This window comes from Haplochromis burtoni, unplaced genomic scaffold (genome assembly GCF_018398535.1).
Source record: "Haplochromis burtoni strain Fernald_Lab_line unplaced genomic scaffold, NCSU_Asbu1 Contig_107, whole genome shotgun sequence".
In the NCBI taxonomy this organism is placed as follows: domain Eukaryota; kingdom Metazoa; phylum Chordata; class Actinopteri; order Cichliformes; family Cichlidae; genus Haplochromis; species Haplochromis burtoni.
Genome location: NW_024582468.1, coordinates 1,439,789 through 1,458,858, shown reverse-complemented (window position 1 = coordinate 1,458,858; position 19,070 = coordinate 1,439,789). Strand labels below are relative to the sequence as shown.

The 19,070-nt window shown below is 41.2% G+C and overlaps 1 protein-coding gene across 2 annotated transcripts in view; it reads right to left on the bottom strand.

Moving 5' to 3' along the window:
• Nucleotides 1–19,057, bottom strand: part of LOC102310357 (homer scaffold protein 1) — a 24,332-nt gene extending 5,275 nt beyond the window's left edge. The window contains exons 1-8 of one of the 2 annotated variants that reach the window (XM_005929825.2): nt 18,575–19,057; nt 7,342–7,498; nt 4,730–4,861; nt 4,548–4,640; nt 1,458–1,600; nt 588–747; nt 384–494; nt 184–264 (exon numbers count right to left, since the gene is read on the bottom strand). In XM_005929825.2, the coding sequence (XP_005929887.1) occupies nt 184–264; nt 384–494; nt 588–747; nt 1,458–1,600; nt 4,548–4,640; nt 4,730–4,861; nt 7,342–7,498; nt 18,575–18,591 (894 nt within the window). In that variant the 5' untranslated portion in view covers nt 18,592–19,057. Of the gene's footprint in view, nt 1–183; nt 265–383; nt 495–587; nt 748–1,457; nt 1,601–4,547; nt 4,641–4,729; nt 4,862–7,341; nt 7,499–17,803 lie in introns of both variants that reach the window. The other variant, XM_005929826.3, reaches the window with a different exon arrangement.
• Nucleotides 19,058–19,070: the final 13 nt, after the last annotated feature.

Genomic DNA, 19,070 nt, shown 5'->3' with positions numbered 1-19,070 from the left:
TGCGCTAGTAATGTTGTGGAGTTGTATTTTGTCTCGCATCAATTATATCGTCAGTTATATCGTTATCGCAAATTTTCAAATATATATCGTGATAAATATTTTTGGCCATATCGCCCTGCTCTACTCACTATTTACAGACTGCATTAATCTTTATGCAACACATGATCATTGAGCAATACTCACCTGTAGCCTCTGTGTGAGGGAATCTCTTTGGGACCTAAACTCATTGGCACTCTCCACCTCTGCTTTAAGTCTCTCCAACTCCTGCAAGCATGATCAGAAAGAGTGTACAGCTCAGAACAGATGGTAAACGCACCAATCAAAGTCCAGGCATGCAAAATCCACGACTTCAACCCAGTAGGACGAACAAGCACTCGTTGTACCTCCTCTTTAGCCTTCAAAGCCAACTCCAACTCTTCTATTGTTCGGTTGAGTTCAGTCTTTTGAGATTTAATCCCCGTCGTTTGGCCGCTCACGCACTCCAGCTCCGTCACCTGCAATCCAAAAAGGAAAAGAAAAAGCATTCATACGTGGTAAAATGGGATCACGCAGTAAGTACTTTCCTGTGTGCAGGGACAGAGTGATACCCGTTTGTGTAGCCTCTCAGCTTCTTCCTGATAGGCTGCCAGCTGCTGCTTCCACTGTTTGACATTGGCTGTAGATTCAAGAAGAGCCGCCGTCAGTTTGGCATTGTTCCCCTTCAGCGCCGCAAGCTCTGCCTCCCAGTGCTTATTAATGCTGGATGAACTGAAAATGGACAAAGGAGGAAAGGGAATAACTGGAAAAAGGTGAAAAACGCCCTTCAGAATGTTCTTAGGCCCAGAGTGACTTTCAACAGCATTTGGTGTAATTATTACTATACATGAGGTGTGTACATGTGTGCTTATTTTCAGCTTCGTGTTATTCTAAACGGAAATCTATGAGAGAAAAGATGGTGGCTGTCCCGTCCCAAAGAGCCAATCAAAGGCTGGACCAGGACCTGTGCGCTGATGTACAAGTGCAGTATTTCTCAGCTTGCTGTGACCATAATGCAAATTAACAAGGCATCTGTGGAGTGCTCCGGTGGGGTGAGCAAAGATGCTGATCATGTGGGAATTTCAGGCAAAAACAGCTAAATGTAATAAAATAATAATAATAATTCTTTGACAGCTGATTCTGTTTGGTTACCATGAAAATTCATCTTCTTTCATTTACACAGAGGCTTCAAAAATAAAGAATAAATCTTCCCACTCAAGTGTGCGTGTTGTGAAAAAAGGTGCCCTACAAAACCAACAGAATATTTCTCTCTGTGCACCCTAGAGCTGACCACCATGAATAATTCTTTGTGTTTCAGGCTTCCAGACTGTTTAATATGAATGAAGACCCAGCTGAACTAAAATAAAGTGCTGAAAAGTGATGTTACACGTTACTAAACAAGAAGTGCGACTGTTTCTGCGATCCAGTGAACTTTGGTTTACCTGTGTGAGAAGGGCAGTGCATTCTGGGAAGGCTCTGCTCTGGCTTCGGGGTGCTGAGGTGTATCTGGTGTAACTCTGTCATTGTCTGTACCGTTGATGCTCTCTGAGGTCAAAGGTGACTGCAGATCACCTGGGGCTGACTCCTGATTTGGCACATTTGTGAAAGTGAAAAAAACAAAAGAAAACAAACAAAAAAAATGTCACTTCAACACTTTGAGAAATTGATGCTGAGAGTTAAGACTGAAAGACTGACACCACACACATCTGTAAGCTAAATAAGAAGCTACGACAAGTTAGCTTAGCTTAGGGGGCGGAAGGTGATGGAAACAGGAAGGGGGATACAAAGACGCCAGTTTGTGTCAACACTCGGGGAAGACTCGGAAAAGGTGCTGTCAGATCTGAGACAACAAAGTAATTTTTCTTCCATTTGTCTTTACCTTCTTTATAACAGGTTTGTTGACTGACAACACATTCCTTTTTACGGTGCCACCCTGAGGACGAATCGTTTGGGAGAGCAAAAGGAGGCAAAACAGGCCACACAAGGTGTTAGCTTAGTGGCTACAGCAGCATAACGTGGACATGATGCCGAGAACAACACAAAAAAGCAAAACACGGCAAACACAGCAGCGATTTCCACAGTTAGGGCTCTCCAAGTAGAATGGTAGCATTTAAATATTAGCAAATACAATGTGTAATATCTCAAGAAAGAAACTTCTCATTCACCTCATAGAGATACCTAAGAATTGATAGCTTTGCATGATTCACAATAATACTTAATCATCTTATCTTATACAGACCCTTTGTGCAGCCCCTAAGTTCACCCTGTGTCAAAAAAAGGTGTTTGTGCACCCTTTTAGTCAACTATCTTCTGATTGGCTGCCCCTTGTAAGTAGGTTTAAACAGTAAATGGGCGTGGCTCTGTGCCCACAGCTCACACAGGTGACCATATTAGAGATATATACTTTAAAACAGCAGTCTTTAGCAGATTCAGATCTGAGTCTAAGTCTAAGTCTTCTTCTTATAGTGTTTTGAGTTTGGATGAGGAGGTACGTGTCAAGTTTAACATTTCATTGTAAAGCACGGTGATCAGCCCTATATTGGTTGGACTAAGTTGTAGGAGAGTTTCTAATAGTGTAGGCCCTGGTAGAGGGCTTGAGTCTGAAATCTGGGAACGAATAACGTGCCTGGCTTGCAAGTATCTGAAAAAGTCTGATGGTGGTAGACTGTATTAAAATGTACCATCTTAAGAAAAAACAAGCTCACTTTGACTTCGACGACAACACGTCTCAAAGAAAGTTGTGATGGGCACAAAAAACTACTGCAAAAATTAAGGGTACTCAAAAGAAACAGCTGGAGGAACATGTTGTAACAAATTAAGTTTACTAGTAACAGTAATGTGACTGAGTACAAAGAGATCCTCTTAGAGAGGCCACTTTCACTTTGTTCTTGAGTTATTGTATTCACAAACTGACAAAGTGAAGTAGGTTTACAGATCTCAAAAAGCAACACTTCACACTACAATCGTGGCTCAAGAGTTGGGAGTTCGCCTTGTAATCGGAAGGTTGCCGGTTCGAGCCCCGGCTTGGACAGTCTTGGTCGTTGTGTCCTTGGGCAAGACGCTTCACCCGTTGCCTACTGGTGGTGGTCAGAGGGCCCGGTGGCGCCTATGTCCGGCAGCCTCGCCTCTGTCAGTGCTACAATGTGGCTACAATGTAGCTTGCCATCACCAGTGTGTGAATGGGTGGATGACTGGTTGTGTAAAGCGCTTTGGGGTCCTTAGAGACTAGAAAAGCGCTATACAAATACAGGCCATTTACCATTTACAATCTAAAGAAACTCAGGTTTTCTGGACCCCAACTAACCACGGTGCGAGCCATTATTCACAAATGGAGAAAACTTCGTAGTAGTGAACCTTTCCAAGGTTCCAGTCTACCAAAGTTTACTCTGAAAGCGCACTGACAACTCATCCAGGAGAACAACCTCTAAAAATCTGCAGGCCTCACTTGCCTCAGTTTAGGTCAGTATTCATGAGTTAAGTATAAGACAGAGACTGGGCAGAAATGGCATCCATTGAGAAAACCACTGCTGACCAAAAGAACACAAGAGCTCATCTCACATTTGCAACAAACATCTTGGGAACTTTTGTGAAAATATTCTGTAGACTGATGAGACAAAAGTTGAACTTGATGGTAGGTTTGAGTCCCGTTACATCTGCTGTAAAACTCACGACATTTCATAAAAAGGTCATACCAACAGTCAAACATGGTGGTGGTAGTGTGATAGTCTGGGGCTTCTTTGCTGCTTTAGGACCTGGGACGCCAAAACGTATGGAACAACAATTTCTAATGTCTACTGAGAAAATCATGAAGGAGAATTTTCATTTTCAATTTACAATCTGAAACAAACCAGCAAGTCCACCTCAAATGAAGGTTTTCTTTCAGTATCCAGCTCAAAATCCAAATTTAAATCTGATTAAAATGCTTTGGCATGACCCTCAACAGGCTAAGAAGAAAAACAAAAACCAATGGAGCTACATTAATACAATGTTTCAAAGAAGAGTGGGCTAAAATTCCTCCACAGTCACGTGAAAGACTCATTGCCAGTTATTGCTGCCAGGAGTGGCACAAGTTATTCCATTGAGGGGGCAGGTATGTGTGGATACCTCTTTTCTCTTGGTAAATAAAATCATCATTTAAAAACTGCAGTTTGTATTTACTCGTGTTAGCTTTGTCTATATTCTCTAATATTTCAGTTCCCAGATGGTTACAAACTGTCGTTAACAGAAGAGAAGATGCTACATAGTGACAAACACGGCCCTGTTCCAACTTCTTTGAGATGTGTTTCTGCTGTCAAAAATCAACATGAGCCAGCATTTTTCTTAAAATTGCAGATTTTTTCAGTTTAAACACTCATGTTATATAATGAGGGAAATATGGGATTATAAGATTTGCAAATTCTTGCATTGTTTTTACACTTTGCACAGTGTCTCAACAGTTGGGTTTGTATTACAACAAGTTGCCAGCACTTCTGCATCACCTGTGGTGGTGGTACTAGGTCTGAGGCAGCGGCAGTGTTTTTAGTGTCTGTTACCTGAGAGGGCGTGCTGGTGAGCTCCATCTTCTCCTGAGACTTCTCCTTGGCTAACCGTGCCGCCTCCTTGAACTCTGCAAACTTCTCTGCAAACTGAAGTAACAGAAACAACTGATACTACAGCACGGCTGGCAACTGAGCAGCGAGCTCTGGTTTCTGATAGGGCATCGGCAGTTTCTCACCTTAACCAGGTGGCTCTCTGATGAGAAGCCGAGGCCGTAGACAGTGTTGGCTCGGCTGTCCGCCCACTGGCCAAACTTTTGCGATGTCTTGGTGAACGTCATGTTGGGGGTGATGGTGCTGTTTATAATGGCCTGTTGGGGACAAGTTGCACATGACAGAACGTCATAATCAAATGTACACATGTACAGCTTATTCAAGCCAAAGAGAGTTTAGAGTTAAAGAAAAGAAATCACTGTCAGCTCAAGGTCAGCATGCTTGCTTTTCTTGAGCTTTATGCAGTAGGAAATGACTCCATCAGACTGTCAAAACCTGATCCAAGTGCACAAGCCTGGTGGTCAGGGATGGCCGCACGCAGACCAAAAGAGTGACATGAGCCCACTACAGCAGGAGGGGTCCGGGGCAGTGTGGAGTGGCCTACCATCATGGGGCAGAAGCCATGTGTACCCTCCAATGTGTTGTGACCACTACTTTGTAAGTGCACATGAACAGAGGAAAACATGATGGACACTGAATTTAAAGAGCGGTTCTGTGAGGAGGTGCATGGGTATCTCAGTCTGTACATGTGGTCTTTAAAACAATATAAAAACAATAAAATTTGCACTAGTTCTTGGATGGAATCTGCCCAAGTAGTGGAGTAAGTAAGGCAGGATCATTCTAGACTTGCAAAATGGTTCATGGGAATTTTTAGATTTTAAAAAAGTAACTTTTATGAGTGCAGTTTTGTATTGATTTTTCTTTTTTTTTTTACTCTTTCACCAAACACCCAAGATAAACCTCCAAAAAAAGTCTGACCTGGTAGAAAAAACTGCTGATTTACCAAATATATATGTATGTTTCTCATTAGTTATACACTTACAGTAACACATAACAGTGGTTTCTAAAATTTGACATGCTGTAAGAAAGTTAACAGAAGGGAAGAGCAGAAACAAACATTCATGGTTTTCAAAATAAGCATTTGAACACAGCGGGTAGGCAAATGTCAACAATTTGCAAGTGGCTATGTTTTTAGCTTGTGATATCAATTTCATGAACCACTTGGGGGCAGCAGAAACTACTGACATAAAATCAACTTTTTAATTGATCTTGCAAACAGTTGCCCATTTACACAATCAGCAGCAGTGAGGGAGAAACATTATGAGTAATCATGACTGTGTTTGTTGAGCTGTTAAAAGCTCAGCAGCTAGCAGCTGGAGCAGGTTGCATGTCGGACAGTTTTTTTCCTGTTGTTGAAAACATCTGCCTGCTTTTGCTGCTGCTGAGTAAACCAAAATAGCCGTGGTTCAGGGGGTTGGGAAGCTCATCTTGTCACCGGAAGGTTGCCGGTTCGATCTTGGTCATTGTATCCTTGGGCAAAACACTTCACCTACCGCCTACTGGTGATGGCCAGAGGGGCCGATGGCGCGATATGGCAGCCTCGCTTCTGTCAGTCTGTCCCAGGGCAGCTGTGGCTATAACTGTAGCTTGCCTCCACCAGTGTGTGAACGTGAGAGTGAATGAATCGTGGAATTGTAAAGCACTTTGAGGGTCTCGAAAAGCGCTATATAAATGCAATTATTATTATTAAATGTGCAACCAAGAAGCCAAAAAATGGATGAACTCACTATAAAGTTTTGAAAACTCTTATTATTAACAAACAGGTTATAACCACTTTTTGTGTATTTCTAGGATCCATGGGTGTACTAACATGTCAAACATGTCAAAAGTTTGCTCCCTCTGGAACTTTGCAAGTAACACCAGTCATTGTGTGTCTCTGCTGAGAATCCTTCTTGTTGTCTGGATAATAATGTCCTCCAAGCACCAGCCCACCCGACTGCTGCTATTTCCAGCACAGCACAGCTAACTTGCTGGTTCAACAACAGCACCGCTAGTCACCCATAGAGACTCTTGCATAACTATGCTAACTCCACCCCTGCACCTCTCTCAAGACTAAAATAATCACTGCCACATAGATATGACGGGCCTGAGTTCAACTTCACTGCTCTAGGAGAGAGGCCCGGCTGAGGCACAGCAGTCACAAAGAATATGCACTGATGGAAAACCAGTGTTTCCAATTATTTATATGAATATATTTATATACAATTAAAACTTCAATTCAATTCAGTTTTATTTACATAGCCTCAAATCACAACACCAATCGCCTTAAGGTGCTTTACACTGTAAGGTAAAGACATGAAAAGTTATACAGAGAAAGCACAATAATCAAATTGCCTTGTATCAGTAAGCACTTGGCAGTGAGAAGGAAAAACTCCCTTTCAACAGGATGAAACCTCCAGCAGAGCCAGGCTCAGGGAAGGCCATCTTCACTGACTGGTTGCGGGTGAGGGAGACGGGACAAAAGACATGGAAGAGTGCTTTACTTCCACTTTGGTGAAATCCAAAAAATTATTCTTGGGTGGTGGAATGTGTGGTGGATGAAAGCATTTCTACGATAAAAATACGTAATTGTTTGATAGCTGAACAAGTAATGTTACTATAGCAAAGCACGTAAAAGAAGTTCGATGAAATCAAAAGGATGCAGATAAACATGTAAACATAGGTTAAAAAACTGCAATCCTGCAAAACTGCAATCCTGTACCAGGTAGGGTTAAGAACTGGCTTTACTTGTACACACCTTGGATCCATCCAGACTGATGATTCGATATACATTCCTGGTGCTATCGAAGAAGTACGACACTGTGACGGCATGTTTACTCGTGGGAACCCAGTTCTTCTTGGTGTTCGGGTCTATCTGGAAGACGTGGGCCCGCGTACTGAAGATGGGCTGCTCTCTGCACAGAGAGAGGAAGAAACAGATGAGGATGTTTAAAAGTTTCAGATTAGGATGGCTTAAAGATGTGAACGATTCAATTAAACAATAGTTTGGAAGAGGAAAAACAAGAGAAATACAGTCCGGATCAAAAGTTTAAGACCACTTGAAAAATGGCAAAAAAAAATCATATTTTGCATGTTTAGTCAGAAAACACTGTCCATGTGGGAGAAAGATTGCGAACAGATTTTTTTTTTTAAGCTATCTGATTACAGAATATTTACTATGAATATTATTAATAAAATACTAAAGAGGTGGTTTTACCTCCATGGACCAACTGGCAGGACATCAATTTTGACTTTTTATCTCCTGCTGCTTGTGTCATATCACAGGTCTTGGTGTAATTTCTTTATTTCATTCGGAACTGTTTACGAGCAGTAGCAGGAAATCCCATATTTGTCTCCATTACTATGGACTGCTCATCCGGATAAAAGGTTAATCCACATGTGGAGAACAGGCCCCTGTGTGTTCACAAGTTAATGTGACCCCATTCAAAAGCGGCATAAATGTCAGTTCCAAATTGTATCCGTCTACAGAGACATTTTGTAATCATCTGGTAGATACTGAGATATCTCACGGGATAATCCTAAACAATGATTTTTAAACAATGTTTTTCTCTAGTGGTCCACCCAGCTGTAGTGACTAAAGTGGTGCACCAACCTACCAGCACTGCCAAAGCTAAAGCATACATGTAAACGGAAATATCCAACTCTGTCCTGTACTGCCACGGAAAGGAAGTCTCAAACAACATAATGAATCAGAAGACGCCATTTCTCATCCCCGCACATCCATAATTCACAGACCTACTCTGTTGTTGAACTAGCAGATGCTGAACAATGGACGAAGAAAAAAAGCCAGCAGCCATTCACACTGAGAGCAAGTGCGTAAGTGTGTCTACCGGCAAAGGTGAACATAATACAACTTATGCAATCAGCCACAATGTAGGGATTTAGATTACATTAATGTAACTGGAACAGTGGAATGCATGGGCATTTGACTGTGATATCAGTTGCATTATATATCAAGATAATCTGACACAGACCCAAACTGATGTAGACAAAATCATTAAGACATCTGCCAGTACAAAAATGTTCTAGAAAGCACATAAAAATGAAAGACCTTCAAAGATTTTGTAAAAATTAATAAAAAATGACAAATGTGGAAACGTTGAAAGCCATAATGCAGCATCCTTCATGTCATATTTCAGTCAAAGTCTGTGTGCCAAATCCTGCCCTTTGCAAAATTTAGTCCATCTTGGATTTAACACTTTAATTAATCTGTGGTCTGCACAGCAATATGTGCTTATCCACACACCAACCCAGACAAGCCATAGCTAGCAAGACTTTTAGGCTTGCTTGACTAAATGGAGATTTGGATGACTGGTTGAGGCCTTGGACCTAAGATGTACACAGAAGATTAGGTGCAGCATGCATTTCACATTAGATAAATGCAGGTCCTTTAACTGCATGTATCTAGCCTCCGAGGCAGTTCTCTTTTAAATTAAGCTTGACACCCCCTTTTAAGATGTATCATTACGAGGTATACTTCACTTTTGCACTTTGCACATAACATCAAAATGTGAACAGCATTTCAAGTAAAGACTTAGTAGAAATTATAGAAGAGAAAAATGTTTTTCTTCTGTACAAATGAAACATGTTTTAGTCTCAGGGACCAGAAAATGATTTGTGCAGTCAACCACTATAACTGCGCTTGACTGTGGAGGCATCTTTTATTGTCCTTCTGAAACCTACTGTCTCTTTTTGAGTGTGTTGTTGATAAAAAATCAGACTGGAATTAAGCTTTGTTTTTTTTAAGCAGCAAAAGAAGCAGAGACAAGTTAGTTCTTCTTAAATAATAGAGGTAAACAATACAGCAGAGTATACACAGAAACCAAAAAACGCACATCTCTACATGACCAGGATGATCGGACGACCTCAGGACCCATCGGCAGCAAAGCTCTACAGCAAGCAAAAGCTGGTGATGCTGCTGAGCAACTTGTCGGAGATAGAAGGGATTAGACTTGTTAGAAAAACAGGCTTATCATTGGACTATCACGATCATGTGGGTCCAGATACTGAAGGAATCTTGGTATGCTTCCATATCCGTTCGTTAGGTGCAGATGTGGAGCTGATTGCTGCTGTTTGGCTGTCACTTTCATTTTAAGTGCCTCTTTCACACCAGCAGCACCCATCGCAGCCACAGCTCCACCTGACAAGCCAGAGTGACTTCTGACAGGAAAACTGACATGGTGTTATATTTTTGTTACTTTTTATGTGCAAGTGTGTGCAGGCTGGTCCTAACCGGCGGGGTGCACACTGAGATGAGGTGAACAAATGAAGCCAAAGGTGACCTGGAAGCACCTGTGCCAACATACAGAGATCAGCAGATGCTGGATGACTTCCAAACATTGCTATGGATGAAAAGCTCCCAGGGTCTTGGATTAAAAACAAGCTTTGACTGTTCTGGTTGCAACTGGTCACAGTGATGAAGGAAATCCACAGGAAATAAAGAGCAGATATATTTAGAATATTTAAGGGACAGACATAAAGATGGAGACTGTACTCAACCTTGCAAAAATAACAAAAACATTTAATGTGAAAGCACAATTCCAGACTTTTATCTAGAAATACAATCTCAACTTTTCTTAAAATAGATTTTCAACTCCAATCTGAAAATTATGACTGTTCTCGAAATGATCAACAGCTGGGACACTACGTGCAGACCAACTAATGCTGCTACAGCTAACAAAAGGTAAAGCTGACAGTGACATCTATAAATGCTTTGGTTACTGTATCTGAAACAGATAGTGTCATATCAACATGCAAAATGGGTATTACTTCCAGCGCGTACTGGATTAAGTCAGGGTTGACAGAGATCGACTTTCACGCTCTGGGCTACCAGACGAAAACAGACATGGTCCTGAGAGGACTGCAGCTTCAGTCTAGTTACAATTAGTCAAAAAGCTGCTCAAGTTAGACAACAGATCTAAATGCAGCTAGTAACTCTGTGTGTAGCTCAGTACTATAACAAGCTCTTTAATTCAACATGACTCCTTTAATGCAGTTCTGGTTCTGAGATGTCTATCTGCCAGGCTTTTAGGGAAAGTAGATATGATTCCTTGTCTGGGAGCTAAGTGTTCCATGACTCTTCTGAGCCCAGCTATTGTTCCCATCTCTGGGAATATCCTGTCACATCTCACTGTGTTAATTAAGCTAGCAGAGCAGAGGCTTATTTAAACACTGACACAGTTAATGATGTAACGATGTGTACATGGGAGTCACACCGGCTTCATCAGCTCATGCAAGCTGGAAGTAAAGAACCATATAAATACACTACAGGACATAAAGTCATTAGAAGCACTTACTGGATGAAAGTAAAGCTCTAGGAGAGACTGAATGCAGCAGCACTCTTTGCTTTGGAGGTTACGTGCGAGTCAGAGTTCACAATAAAGACTTCCTCTGACATGATTTGGTTACAGCAGCTCTAACCTGATATCTACCAGGAGATGTTATCAATGAGATATTATGCAAAACAAGCAAGGTTTCGGACAAGATAATTAGAACAGCACAAACTGGCTCATGAATTTTTTTAACTATTGTGAGCTGTTTTTTAAAGCTGTGTCAAGGCAAGCCAATTAAGCTAACATCACCTCTGAGTGACTTTCTAATGTTTCAACTGGTGATGCAATATTTGGTATGGCTATTGCGCCGATCCTGACTCAAAAACCTAGATCAGATGCTCCTGACAGATCAATTCAGTTTCATGTTGTTTGCAGCAAACTGGTGCACAGCTAATATACCAAGGAGGAAGGCAATGTGATTGTAAAGACAAGTGCAAATAAATAAGACAAATAAAACGGATCAAGCTGGATCAGTGCATCCCTAGTTTCATATAACAACAATAATCTGTGTAACAAAAAAGAAAATATTCACAAATATTTGCAGCTGCACTTCAAGCAATAGCACTGTGGCTGCCAACACAGATAATGTTTAGTACCAGCAGGATGCTAATTACACACTTTCAAAATAATTCACTGGTGATAAACTGTATCAGTGACATTCCCCTGTATTAAACTAAAATACAGAAAGATATCCTGAAACTATCTGCTGCATGTAATACATGCAGCAGATGGACTCTGTTAATCTAACTTGTAAGTAGCTACTCAGTTGAATGAATTGAGTAATCTGACAAATGTTATCCCATTTCTTTTAATGATTTTAAGGCAAATATATAGTCAAGTGGTTTTAAAATAGTTCTATAAGCCAATAGAAAAATAGAAAAATGGGTAAGGTAACTATTGGAACTAGAGCACATAAAGGTATTATTCAGTTCAAGCTCAACTCTTTTGTGCTTGGTTTTAAAGCCATAGTGTAAAGACTCTCACCGCTAGATCAAATGAATTCTGTTTTTTTAACTCTTCCCAATTTAAGCACATAATCCTAGCTAATGTGGCTGCTGTAAAACAAACACATAAAAAAAGAAAGGTAAAGCTATTCAGACTGAAAATGAATTGAATGCAAAGCTAAAATGAATTTAAAAGCCATATATAATCAACGTTTGATTAATTCTTAAACAAGAATAAAAGGCATTGCTGGTCACTGTGTCAATGTCTCAATTAGCTGTGGCTTTTCAGGGGCTTGAAGTGGGTGCAGGTCATTAGTCTGACAGTGTGGCCTAGATCAAACTCTGCCCCGGTGCAGTGTGTCTCCATGAGAGCGTGGCGATTGTTAGCCCATAATCCCTTTTCACAATGAAACCTAGCGTTCGAGTCTCAATGACATGTACTTGCACGTGAATCTGAGTGCAGATGTCGTCAGATCAGCAGAAACATTCACAGCAGCAGAAGACACACACGAGCGCTGGTGTTTTCAATGGTGGCAAACAAAGATGTGGACTGTTTGTGACCGAAACAATGCTCAGATTAGTTTCCAATGACAAAGACTCTATTAGGACATGTCACAGTCACTCAGGACACTGAGGTTTGTTGATACCTGCCACATTTAATGACGTCTGGGGACTGATGCGAAACTATTTCCTTAATCGGTCACATATTTGGGATGCAACTAACGTCAACTTGAAGTGTTAACTAATCTGATTAATCTTAATAACTTCACCACTTCATCTGGCTATAAATAAAGTATCTATGAATATAACAAACAAACAGAACTATTCACATCTAAGAGCTTAAATCCAGCAAACTTCATTTTTTCTTGCCAATTGTTTTTGCACTAATACATAGTATGTGTAATTTAGTTTACAGCAAAAATAGTGCAAAAGAGTCATTATTAAAAAAAAACATTTAAATTTTGTATATTTTCATGCAACCATTTATATATTAGCATTTCATTAATCCAGTCTGGCTTAAAATAATTATCAGAAAATGCTTGGAATCCACTACAGATGGGTGAAGTTTTTATGAGCAGCCAGTCAAATGAGTGCACATGCATGCTCTGTGTGTTTGTGTGTCTGTGTGCATGTGCGTAAGAAGGAAAAGTCCACAAGAATCAGCTGTGCAAAAAGAATATTTAATCCTCTGTTTGGGATTATTTGGGTTTTAAAACTGATAAAACTGGCAAGAAACTAAACAAAAGCAATCGGATGCAGAGCGCCTTCGCCCGCAGCCAGGAAATGAATGAACAGGTGGGGATAACAGACGGTAGTAAATGAACAGGGTGCACAACCACAGATTCAGTTTTAGGTCTAGTTTTTTCATTTTCTTCATGAATTGACGTTGTTTTTTAAGTACTAATCCATTAGATGGAGACTTCTTTACATTTACTCTCTGCCATGGTTTGTGAAGAAAAAAATAGTGCTGCTAAAGTGTGCATAACATGGCCAGCTCCTATTAGTGCTTATGTTTTATCGATATAGTATCTACCATGGTAGTTTTATTTTCTTTTTTACAGTCAACAGACTATTAAATAAGAAAATTAATCCCATTCCCGTCAAAAACAACAACTATCACTAATTCGGGTAATCACAAACTACCAAGTCCTAACAACCCAAACAAAGGTGTTGGCTGATGTTTGGTTTGCTGGCTGATATCAGCCTATCGGCACATTGGGCCTCGATCACACAGCACTAGAGTCTGATCTGCGACTACCTGCCGTCCTCTGGTCAAAAGGCGGAAAAAAATGCATATTTCCTAACTGATTGGTTTATATTTGGCTGCTGCTATATAAAACCGGTTGCAAAGAGGACTCTGGACGAAGGCCCTCTTTGTAATTGCATTGGTCATTAGCAGACTGCTGTGGTTGCTCATAGCAAGCATTGAAGTCTTGACTTATCTGCTAACACTCTCTCAGCTTTCGTGAAACATGAAAAAACAAACTGGAGGTTTGTCTTCGGAGTAAAAGTTGTGCCTCACAGGTCACAGATATAAGAGATGTATACAGTGGAAAAATTATTTGATCCCCCGCTGAACTTTGAAATTTCTTTTATTTTTATTAAGTCTCGAATTTTATGTTAGATTCATTTATTTCTTCTTTATAAATCGTAAATCATTTTTTACCTATCCTGTCTATACTATATATGAAGGACTATATCAAGAAGAATATTGAAAACAAATCTGCCTACAAGCCAAAACTCCACTGAGTGAAAGCAATGACAGCTGCAGCCCGTGTTTGCTATGCACAGGAATAATAACTCCGCATTACTAACTTAGCTGTTACGTTGTCATGGCAACTGCCCATGTGGTCATGAGCTGTGAACATCCTCCAACTCCGTCGCTCCCTCTCCTTCCTACACGCTCTCTCGCCCAATCCGATCGCAGCATCCCTGTGGGTTAGCCCACTCGCAGAGGGAGGCAGCAGGAGCCTGGCAAGGCGAAGCCTCCAGTCCCAAACGCCCATATGCCGCTCACAGACCTCTAGTCTTTCAGTAGCCGACAAAAGAGAAAGAGCAAGCGTGGGACACTCGGCTCGCCTGACACTTTCAAACTATTTCTCATGACAATAATGAAGTCCTGTGCTTTTTCCACTGATGCTCTCTTTGTCTGAATGTAAGAAGTTCAGAAAGTCCGAGCCCTTCTGTAACGACTCTTCTTTGACACTGAAAATAACACAAGCTCATAGAGGAGGTGAAAGAAGTTATGAAAGACTGGCTTGTCTTGAGGAAACCCAACTGAAATCACAAAACAGCAGCTGAGAACATGTCAATTTATATACAAAAACATTTCATTAATCAGCCACAGCTCACAGCGCCAGCTTAAGACCCATAATATTCTGAGCTATAATAATATTTAAAAAGATTCAGACACCCATTTGCTTTCACTTTAAAAAAAAATTAGGAATAAATGTGAAAAATAAACATTAAATTTTGCCTATTTCTTGTTGCTTATCATCTGGTAAATATACCAACAGAGCCATCTACATAAAAAATTTGCAAATATCAGCCGATTTATTGCTGTAGCTCTGTATACGACGTCTTGTTTTTCCCCAGACACACTAATCTTCCCATAAACTTGTCAAATATTCCTATCCGAAAAAGCGCTTTTTAACAAATTGCTCAAATAAATCACTTTGATGGTTAATTGCTCATCAAAACACGTGCCTGTCTACTGAACTATCATTTTAATTCTACCTGAAAATAGCAGTGACTTTACACAGGAATGGGACAGATGGATGCAGGCACAAAGGTGCACCCAAAAGGCTCCAGCTGTTATCAGCACGAAGGCTTAAAAATATCAACATACAGGGAGTGCAGAATTATTAGGCAAATGAGTATTTTGTCCACATCATCCTCTTCATGCATGTTGTCTTACTCCAAGCTGTATAGACTCGAAAGCCTTCTACCAATTAAGCATATTAGGTGATGTGCATCTCTGTAATGAGAAGGGGTGTGGTCTAATGACATCAACACCCTATATCAGGTGTGCATAATTATTAGGCAACGTCCTTTCCTTTGGCAAAATGGGTCAAAAGAAGGACTTGACAGGCTCAGAAAAGTCAAAAATAGTGAGATATCTTGCAGAGGGATGCAGCAGTCTCAAAATTGCAAAGCTTCTGAAGCGTGATCATCGAACAATCAAGCGTTTCATTCAAAATAGTCAACAGGGTCGCAAGAAGCGTGTGGAAAAACCAAGGCGCAAAATAACTGCCCATGAACTGAGAAAAGTCAAGCGTGCAGCTGCCAAGATGCCACTTGCCACCAGTTTGGCCATATTTCAGAGCTGCAACATCACTGGAGTGCCCAAAAGCACAAGGTGTGCAATACTCAGAGACATGGCCAAGGTAAGAAAGGCTGAAAGACGACCACCACTGAACAAGACACACAAGCTGAAACGTCAAGACTGGGCCAAGAAATATCTCAAGACTGATTTTTCTAAGGTTTTATGGACTGATGAAATGAGAGTGAGTCTTGATGGGCCAGATGGATGGGCCCGTGGCTGGATTGGTAAAGGGCAGAGAGCTCCAGTCCGACTCAGACGCCAGCAAGGTGGAGGTGGAGTACTGGTTTGGGCTGGTATCATCAAAGATGAGCTTGTGGGGCCTTTTCGGGTTGAGGATGGAGTCAAGCTCAACTCCCAGTCCTACTGCCAGTTTCTGGAAGACACCTTCTTCAAGCAGTGGTACAGGAAGAAGTCTGCATCCTTCAAGAAAAACATGATTTTCATGCAGGACAATGCTCCATCACACGCGTCCAAGTACTCCACAGCGTGGCTGGCAAGAAAGGGTATAAAAGAAGAAAAACTAATGACATGGCCTCCTTGTTCACCTGATCTGAACCCCATTGAGAACCTGTGGTCCATCATCAAATGTGAGATTTACAAGGAGGGAAAACAGTACACCTCTCTGAACAGTGTCTGGGAGGCTGTGGTTGCTGCTGCACGCAATGTTGATGGTGAACAGATCAAAACACTGACAGAATCCATGGATGGCAGGCTTTTGAGTGTCCTTGCAAAGAAAGGTGGCTATATTGGTCGCTGATTTGTTTTTGTTTTGTTTTTGAATGTCAGAAATGTATATTTGTGAATGTGGAGATGTTATATTGGTTTCACTGGTAAAAATAAATAATTGAAATGGGTATATATTTGTTTTTTGTTAAGTTGCCTAATAATTATGCACAGTAATAGTCACCTGCACACACAGATATCCCCCTAAAATAGCTAAAACTAAAAACAAACTAAAAACTACTTCCAAAAACATTCAGCTTTGATATTAATGAGTTTTTTGGGTTCATTGAGAACATGGTTGTTGTTCAATAATAAAATTATTCCTCAAAAATACAACTTGCCTAATAATTCTGCACTCCCTGTATGTAATTTTTTTTTTAATTTAAAAGCATTCAATTGGCATACATCAAAGAGGTTACCCGCATAAGGATAAAATACATGAATTGCACAGACTTCTACAATATCACAGACTCATTGTAATAACAGTATGGGAATAACTGTCTGAAGCTGCGCACCCATTTTTAAGCCAGTAAAAATAAAAACTTTGTAATTGTCATTTTAGGGATTTTATTGTGTTGTTGCTGGATGTACTATGCTTGCTGTTGTTTACTACAAAGTCCTAACTGAATTCCAGTGGTAGGGGTGTGTCACTGCTGCAACTTCAGATATGTTTCAGTTTCCACTGAAAAAACAAAAACATGCCAGTGACATTTGAACTGATGACGTTTTTAAGCCTTTTTAAGATCAACAACTGCACAAAGAGGACAGGAACAGGGAGAATTGCTAATTGAGACAGTGTAAACACATACTGTAGGACATACTCTCTTTTGACCAACTCAGAAATTGATTGTTGACTGGATTACAACCAGTGGCCTTGAGAATTACAGAGGATGAGGAGGCAAGCCATTCACCAATCCCCTTCTCCTCCTTCCCAACTACAATATGACAACAAACCAATCACATTCTACATCATCTGGAGTGGGAACTAGGTCTCTTTTGATCAGGAGAATCACCACACATCTGCAGGCTCGGCCACATGTAAGCACCACAATGGAGCTGTGGTGATGGAGCCCCCCCTTCTACATTTACTCATGGCAAAACATTAAATATGCTCTCCCTATCATCAGTAGCTTACTTCATCGCAGCCTCATCCTTATTGGCTTCTGTAAGCTGAAATGTCAGCGTATGGAGGCTTTAGGTGAACATAATGATGGGATAGTGGTTTACAGTAATTTTTTTGTATTTAAGAGGACAAGGGGGGTTAGCTAGCAGACTGGCAGCTGTGGGTGTTGAAATCTGCAACAACAAAGTGTGCCACACTCATGACATGGGGAGTGAGAAATACAACTTCCACTGAACCACCACTTTACATACCCCATTATAGCTGGATTCTGGTCTCTAAGTTGAGTCGAAAATGATCCTCTCAGCGGTCTCCTGAGAGCTGTGCGGAGAGGCTAGCTGCAGCTTTGTTTTTGTTTTGTTTTTTATCCGCTCTCCCTCTCAATTGAAAGCCGCTCTCTGCTTGTTTGTGTGAGCTCACAGCCCGGCGAAGCCCCACTCTCACTGTTCTCAGTCCGACATGGCTCGGCGTGTTGTTGTGCCCTCTGGGTGCATCATATTTTTGGCTTAGGTGGTGGTTTCATCCGTGCGAACGTGTCGGTGCACGCATGATGACTGACAACACGCGCGCGCGCTGCTCTGGCTCTAGTAGCCGCCGCCGTTAGCTAAAAAACCCACAACCAAACTCCACAGTAATGCAGGATTATGGAGCTCAACTCGGGCTATTAAAAAAAGAAGGAGAAAAAAAACTGACAGCAGACGGATGGTGTGATTTATAACCACATTAGACTCGAAGGGATCGTGTTGCGCTTTTAAATTCAGAGTGAAATTATCGAAGGGGAAAAAATGTTAACGTGTTTTAGCAAATAAAACTGCCTATAGTCTCTAAATGTGACGTTAGCTGGCTATAAATGCTCCGTTGGCTGGTGTATAATCTGAATAGGGATGGCAGACGTTGGGATAAAAAAATTAACATTCACCCCTCAATTCCGACACTCATAAATCCCTCTTTAAGTCGCTGGCTCTTGATTGAAGTCCTCTGTGCCATTAAAATCCTCAAATCGGAGAAATATTAAAGAGTTTTACCGCCGCAAGTGAGACATTTAACGCCGCTCTGTGGTGACAGACATCTTCTTTCCAGACGGGGCTTCATCTCCGCTGCTTTTGGAGAGAACACAAAAAAGCCCTTGGAGTACACTCCGGGTTTTATCATCACGTCCTGCCCTCCTCCAAGAGGAAAAAAAAAATCAAAACAGCTTCACCGACGTCGATGTTCGCCACAAAATTTTCCTTCATTCACAAACGAGCAGATTTCTCCGTCTTATTTTGTTTGCGTTGTTTCGCGTAAACTGGATCTGAGATGGTGGGAGAATAGGACTGATGCTCCTTCAGCTGCTGGTTCATCCTCTCTCATCATCAGCCCGTCTGCCCTCTGTTAGCCCCTCATCTCATTCATCAGCTCCGCTCCATCCGCCGCCTCTGCTCAGAGGGAAGCATTAACCAACGACGTCATCACGCTACGTTAACGCCTGCAGTTTTGACGTTATTGGCAGTATGTATGTCCTCACATCCGGTAGAGGGT